Raw genomic sequence first — 11985 nt, forward strand, 5'->3', positions numbered from 1 at the left:
TTGTCAACGATATTGTCAGATTTGAATAACTAATAATACGTTAACAACATTTGAAAAACATATCTTTATGTCTTCGTCGTGTAGCATATGTTTTTCATAGTACAAGTATTTGATATTTCTTACAATAATACACTTCGACTTATAGGTAGGTTCTTGCTTTGTTTTTCTTAATGAACACGACAAAACTAATTACCTAAATTGTATTTTGAATCCTGACATTAACTTTTTGCTCCATTTATATGGGAACCAGGCTATGAAGGTAAAATTAAAGTGCTTTTAATTTCGTTTTACTATTTTTTCATATTCTGTGATCGTCTTTTTTCTTGTTAAGTAAAATTTTCGGTATTGTTTTCCTTTTAATACGAGCAATGTCACCGTTTTGTCTTTTACTTCTTTATCAACATTTGGTTTTTACTAGACTATTATAATGATACTTATAATATTTCTTTTGTTTCAAAAGTATGTATATATCAGCATCATCGAGTATTATATTTTTGGTAAAGTTGAGTAAATTAGCAACCCATACATCACACTACCTTAACATCAATTGCTTCATTAAGGTATTTAGGTTGTTACCTATATATTTAAGGGAAATTTTATTTCAATAAATTAAGTTATGGTTAGTATATTATCTATTATATTTAAATCATGGAATATTAAAGTTATGCATTTGTATCAACTTATTACTAGAACACAAGTTTTATCAAAACATTTTTTAATGTATTGTTTGATTTTATATACGAACAATATTTACCTGTTTGTAATCTGTGTATTTATTTTTTTACTTATCTATTGTGACTGTATTTTTCTTTCTTTAAAGTTCATGAAAAGTTAAAATAGCTCTTTAAGATCGGCTCAACTGTTGCGAATTTAGGTAGTATCTAATAGCCAATATAAATACAAGTAATATTATTTATATTTATGTACATTATGTACAGCGTTTATTTATATAAAGTAGTAGAAATAAAATTAAAAATTTTTTAGGAATAAAATAAATGTAGATAAAGAGTCTAGCTCTCTAGATTTCATTATTATTTTAATTAAATAATATATACATAAATGTACGTATATAATATATACATCATATACTCGTATATATTCTCCTTGATTGTTTTCTACTTTTTTATGTTTCTGCGCCCCTCCCATGGATCCTGCATGAATTATCAACTTTAGGGGATTGTAAGTATATCATAAAATGCACGAATATAAATCACCTATAGAAATAAATGTATTCGTATCTAACATTTCATTTATGTGTATGTATTGTTATTTGCTCAAACTTAATTATTGTGTGTTTAGCTAGCTACTTTCTTTGATTTCTAACTTTTAAGCTGCGAAAGGTATAGTATAAATGTATCGCTTTCATTTATTTAATTGTTATTTATGACTAATGTTAAGCACTTGAAATCTTTTGCACTTTTTTCGGTATTTTCGGTAAGTACTAAAATTTTATATGTTAGTCAGTGTGATATTTAAATTATGAAGTTGCATTTTTATAGCATTGCTTTATAGGGGATTTTTATATTCGTGTTGAACGTCAGGTAAAGTGTTTTTGGAACTCTTATTGTATTTTGATTCGTACACGGTACAGATATTCGTGGTTTCCCGGATATGATAGGTATATGGAAGTGACGTAACACTCCATAAACCCAATAAAGGCAACGTGCTCGAATCACACGCCAAATACAGGCGTCCGCAGCGTTTTTGGAATTTTCATCGCAAAACCGACGCGTGTACATTTCGCAGTTGCCAGCAGTTAATTAAATCCGACAGTTCCCATTCTAAGCTTATCCTTTGATAGGCGTCCATATCTTCCATCGTTTTGTACGTGAAGGTTTGCAATTCAGCACATAAAACAGACATATGCATTAGAGTTGCTAAAACCTTTAGATTAAATGAAACCTACCTATACGGCATACGCCTAGATATCATTTTAAACTACCGTCATACCGTAAACATTCTGACGATGTTATAAAAATATATTCTGCATTACGCTCTACAAAAACAAAATAATGAAGGTAAAAAACGCAACGCATCAACTAAAGAGTGTCAGACGGGCGCCAAACAATAGTTAAAACGACACATAAACATAAAAAGCAGACGTTCTAAACACTGCGCGATGGAGATGTGTATGTTCATATAAACCAGAGGTTCTCAAACTTATTACATCTATCTTTTAGGATCAGCTATTTTTAGCATCCCCCGTTTTTCACTCTTTGGGAATAGTTCCGTGAAAAATAGATTATGATCTAAAAATTATCCGTCTCTGCAAAAAGGTGACCAAAAAAGTTTCTCTTATTTCTAGTTAATTTACATCGCAAAATCGAACACAAATCAACCCTAAACTGTTTAACACCCCCAATTATAAGTGGGCCCACAAGAAAATACTATCGCACACTTTGAGAAACACTGATATAAACCCTTCGACTTGTTTCCCGTTTTTTGACAATGAGGTAGACAGCTTTAAATTTCATGCCTGTACATGGCCTGTACCTACTGAAATTGATGTCAGTTCTCCGCTTCAATATTTCGGTGTATTTCGAATATATTATTTAGTATTCAGATTGATCAGCGTTAAGCGTAGTGTGATAGGTATGTGTTCAGATATAACCACAAACAGTGATACTCGAAGCGAATAATCTGTTCCGAATAGAGTTTCAATTTAACAATGCTTGTCATTTAGGTATCAATTTCACGTTTTCACGCTTTTATATAACATGTTCATTATACTACTATTATATTTTACGTTATTCTTTATTAAATTCTTGGAAAATAAGTCACTGGTACGAGGACAATAAAATAAATGACTACAAAACATGATGACAATTATATTTCTTTATTTAAACCTTTTCTCGTGTTTTAAAAGCACTTGTGTATTTTTTATTCAAATTGTTATAAATGTATGTAGTGCATAGTATACCTATAATATATACATTTGAATAAATAAATCTGTAAAATGCCATAAAAATTAAAAACTGCAACACAACTCTCAACGCAAACGTTTTACACATAAATAATGTTTAATTTTAAGTGCAACTTCCCTTTTACATTGATATACGAGTATTATTCCGAGAAAATGGTCGCATCGAAAACACAAACGTAGCGATTCTGTATATACAGGATAAGAGAAACTGCAGCCCATTCTGCGGAAAACTACAAACGACGATTGAAATTCCAGTGATTCTTCCGTTCAGTTGTCTGTGACAACATTGTACATCAACAGCCAATGACATCTAACACAACAGTTTTAAATTGCTAAAATCTGTATTCCAAAGTCATTTGCGACTGACAAAAATTACCTTTTTATTACTGAGCTATATTATTTAGGATCGAATTAACTGCATGATGCCAACATGTTTAAAGCCTTTGTCGATATAAAGTAAACATATTTATTTGATATACTTCATTGTCTATTGTAAAGTAGTCAGGTTATTCAGATGTTCTAACAAATTACTAAAATCGCAACTTCATAATATAAAACGAGTGATAAGTGAAAATTTGTTTAGTCCTAACCCGTATATGACGTTTTGTAATTCGAAGGAGTGGTATAGTAGAGACGTTTTTCAGAAATTTCAAGTATCCGAATGTCTCCGAATGCTTACGGTACCATGAAAATCAAGGCCGGCCCCGGGAACCCTCCACAGTCCGTCTATAATACTCATTGGACCGCATATATTTTTTCATAAATGTCACTCGCGAACGTTAACAATGTTACGGCCCAAGCAGACATGCTACGTTTAGCATAGGTGATTTAGGTTTTGTTGATTGCATCGACGTTGTTTTGGCGACTTCCTACTTTAGATCGAAGTGAAAACGCGTTTTTAGAGACTCCATTAAAGGCCTAATGCTGCCATAGATTAGTAAAGATTACTCACTCCTAACAAGAAAATGTACCCAGTTTTGAGAATTGAAATAGTTGCGTAAAAAAGTCTTGCCACGTCTCCGTGCTCAAATGTCCCTAAAATATTTGAAATAATTATTTATTTATTACATAAATTACGCAGTATTAGTTATTTATTCGTAAATTATCTCTAAAAATGTTTTTATTTGTCAAGAATTCAAAAAAAGAACTTACTAAAATAAGCCGTTTGTGGCTTCATTCAATTTCAAGGCGGCGAAGTATCTTTACTAATCTATGAATGCTGCATGAAAATTTCCGCGTTCAGTTGCTGCATTGAAGATCCAATAGTAGCTGCGACCGGCGCTCAAACGTGCGTAGGTTGTAGTATTTGATCTCTGCATCTTACATTCAAACAGCACCAAAATAGATCGCCGATGCTAAAAGCAGTATATCTGCTGAGGCCCTAAAAGTGTATATTAAAAATAACATAGAAATTAATAGTCGTCTGCATAAGCCCATTCATACTAAATATCCAATAGAGTTTTCCAATCAATTCCCTTTTCATACTTAACAATAGCACTTTTTCTTACTAATAAATTATTCTTGCAATCAGGAAAAAGAGGACGGTCCTTTGTGCAAGTTCTACGAGGTGATCATGGATCTGGGGTCAAACAATGAATTCCTTAATGAACTTACGTTAGCTAAGGACATTACTTTGTTTGCTCCGGCTAATGAAGCCTGGAATGACCACAGCGTGCAGAACGTTATCAGGTAACAACGTCTTTAATTTTTAATCACTTTAAAATGTAATATCTTTCTAGTTAACAAAGAAAATAATCGTGAAACACGGCATTTATAATGCCTTTGTTTTAGTAAAACTTACTGTTTGCAGTAAATTATAAAGTTTCTATAATTTTGAAGGGTCAACTATGGTTCGACCGGAGATGTGTCATCACCAAACTTATTATTTATTAATGTGAAGCAAATCTTGCGTTTCGAGAGGATGTGGATACCGACTGAGTGATATATAAGACGAGCATTTTAGTCCTTCGGAGTAACATCATTACTTTGATCGGCATTAGGTAGAGCCCCTATTGTATATGGAGTTGGTTATAAATTCCCATGGTTGACAGTTGACCCTTACCGTCAGGTAAACTACAGAATCGTTTGCTACTCATTAATGTCATAAAAAAGTTAAATTAAAGTCAGGTCTACAATAAATAACAAATATTTCGTCAATTTACCAACACGATTGAAGCGAAATTCAAATATACTCGTCACAGAAATGATATAAAATCATGACATCGTTGTATGCTTCGGTTTGTTGTAATTACAAAACCGCAAATCCGCAAAATGCTGTTTGCCACGCGTTTGTTACGGACACGTCGAGTATTCCCCATTTTGAAATGTTACAATTAAAAAGGGTGCATTCAAATGAATCCATTTGAATTATTTTCAAAACTTTAGTACTTTATATGGCGTGGGTAACGAACACCTTTAAATGTTACTTTTGTAAAGTATTTTAACTGCTGTCGGTTTCTGTAGAGATCTAACATTTTTTTTTTGTTTATGACAACATATACCTACCTGTTTATGTTAAAATTTAAAAAAAGTCTTACTACGATAAAAAGGCTTCATATTAATATGTGATGCTGCAACTGAATCCCTGAGGATAGCAAGGTGTCTTTTGATAAACTTCGGGAATATTGGCTAAAGAAAACAATTAACAATAAATTGACTTTTCTTTTAACAAAAGGAAAGTGGCATTTGTAACCAACCCCATATAGGACGAATATTCTACGTGAAGCCGATGACAGATATTTTGCCACTTCTTAGGACTAAAATCACCCCATATGTATCTAAGTCCACATTCATCTACATTTTTTTATCGAAACGCAGAACTGATTCATGCTAGAAATAGATCGGGTGGTGGTGTCTCCCAAATCGAACCATAATACGTTCGAAATAAGTTCGAAATACCCTTGCATATACTACTAGTTATATAATTCATATATTAATTCTCGTTTTCTTCCTTACCACAGCAATCACCAGAAGCTGTTAGAAATTTTGAATTTGCATTTGGTGAGAGATAGACTGCCGCTGGATGTAATTATACAGCACAACATGGACCAGGTATGTATCGTTAAATATTTTAATTATTCTGAAATTAATTATTATCTATAGATTGATAGTTTTGCGTAGGAGCAACGAAAATCAGTTAAATTAAATACAATAAATGAAACTATATATATTTTATATTTTTTATATATAGGAGTACGAATACGAGAAAGTTCTCGCCGTTTTAAAAAAGGTGGTGCTGAACAAGATTTAGGTTAAAAATAAAATAAAGTACATAAGGCATAAGTCAATGTCAAAATATATTCCATTATTTATAATTAAGACTTCGATTACTAATAAGAACTTAAGATTATCAAAATAATCATTAAAATATTATTGACTTCAAATCAGCGTCATATATTTTTTCCGAAAATGTATAAATTTGTGCCAAATAGGCATAATTTGCAGGAACTTAATTTTTTATTAATATACTATTACTATTACTTATTACTATTGGCTTAACTCATAAATCAGGCCGAAAAACCTTAGATTTTAATGTTAAGTTTTTGATCACTTACTAATTTACTTATTGTAATATTTAAAACTAGGCGTGTGGTGATTACTTGTGGCATGTGTATGAATTCAAAAAGCTTTTATAAATAAATACACATAGAAATGTCTAATAGAAATCACTCTTGACTTTATCTATGTTAGCAAAATTTAAACAAAAATATTAAAAATAATTATTTTCTGCTTTTTATGGTAAAAATCTTCTGCACACTGATTTAACTATCTTAAGGCCACGCCTTTTTTGTAAATACTAATAGCTTTCTATAAAACTTTTTCTTCGTTATATATTTATGGAAATATTAAATAATATTTTTTATCGTAACAAAGCCGCGCAAGTGCCGACAGACACATTGTATTTAAAAACATTAATTTGTCTGCCACGAGCCGTGCCTGACACGTTCAATATATGTAGACATAACCGAACCTTAGGCTGTGCAAATTAGACGCCAGTAAAAATACACTGAATTAAAAATATCGTGGATAATCGGATTTATTGAATCCTTTCAACGTAAGCGCCTTTCGAAGCACCTTTGTAGCAATTTCGAGGGAAATTAATTTTGTGCGTTGACTTCCACTCCGGTTCGCTGCTTATCGGAACCAGATCCCCGGAACTGTATGTTAATCCAATTTAAAACGAATTATTTACGACAAAAATCCTTTTTCATTTTCAATCTTTTGTTTCGTCGATTTTTTGGTGGGATGGTCTACCGGGTAACGTTGGAATGTCATATCATTTATATCCACCAAGAACCATAAATTGGACATTTTTAACATAACGTGTACTTGTTGCTCAATGTTGATTTATACTGCGCTGCTTGATTCATTTATACCCATTTTTAAAAATCCATGTTAGTCAATGTGTATCAATTTGAAATTTGACAGTTTTTACCTTTGTTCGAAATATAAAATTTACAAATGTGATAAGCAAACATTTATTAAGATTGATATTAATATGGGTTACACAAGCTATTTCATCAATATATAAAATTGGATTGATGTGAAACTGTGGAACATAAATATGTTGAATCTTGTAAGTTGAATTTAACCTAAGGCAATGACTATTTTTTGGCTGAGACCCATTAAGAGAGTGGACGAACGTGGAAAAGTCCTTAATAGTATTAATCTCGTTGGCGCAATTAGCATTAATGTAAGAGATACTTACGACAAATTTATTTCGAAGCACATTCGTATCTCGTGCTTAGTAAGACAAACATTTGTGTGTATGTATCAATTTTTTATAAAAATACACAATGGTGATGATGATGATGATGACAATGATGATGATGATGATGATTTGTGTGTATGTATCAAATTTTTCACACTGACTTCTTATTCGCCGCAGACCACGCACAACGTTACCCGGAAGTCTATCATTATGTAATTTACTCTTTCTCAATTAGTCGTCATTTACACATAACTTATTCTTATCAGGCATGCAGTGTATAAATGTTTTTAAACAACCGTTCGTTGTGCTCGTGTAGTCGTTTGTCCAACAATGCATGAGTCAATTATGCAGGTTATTTCATGTGCTAGTATAGGTATTTCTTCGAGTTTTCATCGTATGTTATAAGCATGATTCGATCATATCAAACCTTGTTGTATTTGAGCAAAAATCGGGAGTTAGAAATAAATTTCTTAAACTATATAGATCATAATTTACTTATAACTATTGTCCGTTATTAATAATCAATCCATCCAATGTTTTGCCTGCCAAAGATCGGCATTTGACTTTTTGCATACTCGAAATCGTCAAATCTTGATCTTTAGTAGGCAAAATTGGTATAGATTGCGTATCAGTAACGGGCGTATCATGTCACGTTACAGTGCAGATATTTCTTCGTGATTCGTTTTCGTGGATTTAGAATTCTTTTGCAAATATATTTCAATATAAAAAATTACACAACTCCAATTTTTGCTCATACATATCATACACACACAATAACATTTTTACAATTTTAGATCTATCAAGCAGCAACCGCCGCCCCTCGTAAATACCTATACTTCAATGTTCTGAACTTCGACAACAACCAAACATTGACGGTAGAGGGCGGTGGGGTGAACGCTACCGTCACGCAGACGAACATAGCCGCGACTAACGGCTTCGTTCATATCATCGACCGGGTACTTGGAGTTCCTTATGTCACTATTTATGAGAAGATGAAGACGGATCCGATGCTCAAGTGAGTTTCATTAACTTTTTAATGTTTTAAGACCACAGGGAGAGGTTTAATGGAATGTGTGCCTTATGTACTCGTAGGTGTAAAAAAATATTAAAGAGTATTTGTGCAATCTGTAAGTTCAATTTAGTAACGACATTTATTAATTGTTTCTTGTTGAGGAAAATCTATGTATTCATGAGTAAGTAAATATTGGTAATGTTGAAGCATTTTTACAGGATTTCTCACAAATGGAGTACTTTACAGAGAGTGACATAACCTACATGTTATCTAGAAAATTGCTAGTTCTTGTGTAAAAATTGAACAATCCTGCACATGGGTCTATGCGGGTAGAGCCGTGAGCGGCAGGTCTGTAATAGAATTTGATACGTGTTTCGTGTAGTAAGAAATGATTGATTGTAATATGATCGTGATTACAATATGATTAATAAAACAAAGGTAGGGAAGATAAGAGTGTTGCGTACGTAGGTATAATAAGACTCGAAGGTAGTTAAGTCAGATAAGTAATTTGAAATTAAATCGACTTTTGTAATAAATTTTGGTTAAAACACATCATTAATTTAACAAAATTTGTAAATTAAGATTTTAAAAATAGAAGTAAAAATTGTAAATTATGTAAAATATGTACTTATTGTTGTAAAAATTGTAAAATAGAAGTAAAAATTGTAAATTGTAATAATGTGTAAAAATGCAAAAATGATAATAATTTCTAAAGATGTTTCTGAACGAATAAATAATACCAAGTCCAATAGGGCATCAATATGGCCGAATTTTAAAATTTCATTTCTTAATAGATTGTTTTATTTTTTCTTATAGCATTACCTACAATCTTGGAAAGCGTCAAATGTTCAATCATCAGCTGAACGAAATGGAGCATCGATACACTTACTTCGTACCGCGGGATCACGCTTGGCTCAAATTCCAAACTCGACATCCTTCTGCTTTCAAGGCATTGTTTAAGCACGATTTCGGTTATTACGTAAGTTTAATCATATATGATTATGTTACATACGAATAACTTGTCAGAACAAAAATATTTCACGACATACTTAGTCTAAATCAGTGATTTTTATTCGATGGACGACCCCTTATATTGTTTCTCAGTGCTCTACTCTGTGTTAACCTGTATTTTGTTACATTAGGAATATACAATTTGTTTGTTTTTTTTTTATTCTTATTCACAATTAGATATCGGTTAAGTACATAATTAAGGGTCTGAAACGGTCACATCCTCCGTAGAGTACGTAGTTTAATTAACAAGCTATTAATTAACATTTTCTTGGTAAAAATGTACTTAATTTTGAACGTTATATTTTTTCTCTATCTCTCTTTTACGGCATTTTGTGACCAAACCAATTGATTATAAAAGCTTTGAGACCACTCAGAGATTCGAAACCCACACTTTTAAAAACACTGATCTAAATAATGCCTGAAATTTCTATTTCCTTCAACATTTCAGTATTAAACTTTTTAACTCTATTATCCTTATCTTAATTGCGTATATCTAAAACCTACTTCTTTATTCTTCTATAATATTTTCAGACGAAGCAAATTTTAGAACGCCATATGATAAGAGCCAGTCGGTCCTACACAGTTTCTGACTTGAAACTGCTCGCCAACGAAACACATCCCTTCGTGCTGCCGACCTCCCGCGACCCCCTCAAACTGCGAGTGAAAGAATCCGATAAAAGTAAGTTTAGTTTCATATTAAATTCCTCAATTAGTAACTTAGCCGTGTGACTCATTCAAAAGCTTAAGTATAAAGTTCCTTCACTTATTGAAAGGGATTAATAAAAGAAAAAATAATAATAATAATAATTAAGGGATTAATAAAAGAATAAAGGAAAATTCATAAAAGGAGTTTCAATAAATGTGTAAATAACAGAGGCAAATACATTTATGAGTAATTTGTTAGCTATTAAATTTTATTAAAATACATCTAAACAATTTGGCGAGTATTTACACATGTATACTAATATAAAAATCTGCACGCAAAAATCAATACTGATGGTATTCTATCCTTTCATTTATAAAAAAAAAATTACTCGTATATTAACAAGTACGTTCATGAATAAATTAATAATATTTACGGAAAATTCTTATATAAGTTTTGCGAGTATCGATATTACAAGCATTGAGTACACCATTGTTGATACAATTGCCTTTTTTGTTAATATGTGGCTACTCAATAACGATATTCTATTTGAGTTATTACGTCATAAACTCAATATAAAATTACCGACCTCCCGCGACTCCCTCCAGCTACGAGTTAAAGAATCCGATAAAAGTAAGTTTACTTTCTTATTAAATTCCTCAATTAGTAACTTAGCCGTGTGACTCATTCAAAAGCTTAAGTATAAAGTTTCTTCACTTATTGAAAGGGATTAATAAAGGAGTGGGGGAAAATTCGTAAAGGAGTAATAATAAGTTAAGTAAACCAAACGTAATAAAGTGTTAAAGAAACTACTTTGGTTTGTATTGTATAAATTTCATTAATATTTTATACATTATGTAAGAAATAATTGTAAAAGTTATTACAATGAATTTAAGTATAAATTAATAGTAGTTGAATACACACTTAACTAACAACAATACAAATAAATATTTAATATAATATAGTTTCGTTACTGTTTCTAGTTAGTGATGTGATTATTTTACTAAAATTGATCTGTCAGTAACATTCATTCTGTACCTTACAGTACAGAATAGAGACGGAAAGTTGATAAATATACTTTTATTTAGTTCTACGGTTCCTGTTAATTTCATTTATTATTGAGAGAAAAATCTTTTTCGTTTTAATGTTGTAATGAGCCAAGTTACCTACGCCGGTGTATTTTATATTGAGTTCATGACGTAATAATTCAAATAGAATATCGCCATTGGTTAGCCACATATTAACAAAAAAGGCAATTGTATCAACAATGGTGCAATAATTATAGTATCGCTACCCGCAAAACTTAAATGAGATTTTCCCGTAATTATTGTGAGTTTATTTATGAACAATGAACATACCATGTAATCTACGAGTGATTTTTATTTAATAAATGAATGCTGAAATACCAAAAATATTGATTTTTGGGTACGAATTTTTATGTTACTGTTGTAAACATGTGTATTTTAATGTGAAATATGAAGGCATTATAATATAGGTTGGCAGCAAAAACTCGGCAATTTGATAAGAAGTACTCTAATAAAGATAACACCTAATTACTTTCACAATTTACATCTTTTTTCCAACGCTTAACATGGTTTTCAATACCTCTATAATATTCATTCGACCAAATTATCATTTTTGCATCAATATTAATTGAAACTGCACTCATTGCAACTTGACATTCC

The 11985-nt window shown here is 31.4% G+C and overlaps 1 protein-coding gene across 2 annotated transcripts in view; it reads left to right on the forward strand.

The window, feature by feature from the left end:
- The window catches only part of Fas1 (fasciclin 1 Fas1 domain-containing), an 86607-nt gene that overhangs the window by 70862 nt on the left and 3760 nt on the right, over positions 1 to 11985 (forward strand). For both annotated transcript variants that reach the window (XM_073084018.1, XM_073084019.1), the window contains 5 exons: positions 4455 to 4612; positions 5884 to 5974; positions 8429 to 8649; positions 9463 to 9625; positions 10189 to 10336. In XM_073084018.1, coding sequence (XP_072940119.1) covers positions 4455 to 4612; positions 5884 to 5974; positions 8429 to 8649; positions 9463 to 9625; positions 10189 to 10336 — 781 coding nt within the window. The remainder of the gene's footprint in view (positions 1 to 4454; positions 4613 to 5883; positions 5975 to 8428; positions 8650 to 9462; positions 9626 to 10188; positions 10337 to 11985) is intronic.

The sequence above is a fragment of the Epargyreus clarus genome, unplaced genomic scaffold (genome assembly GCF_041222505.1).
Source record: "Epargyreus clarus isolate Ecla_fem2 unplaced genomic scaffold, WU_Ecla_fem_2.2 ptg000019l, whole genome shotgun sequence".
In the NCBI taxonomy this organism is placed as follows: Eukaryota; Metazoa; Arthropoda; class Insecta; order Lepidoptera; family Hesperiidae; genus Epargyreus; species Epargyreus clarus.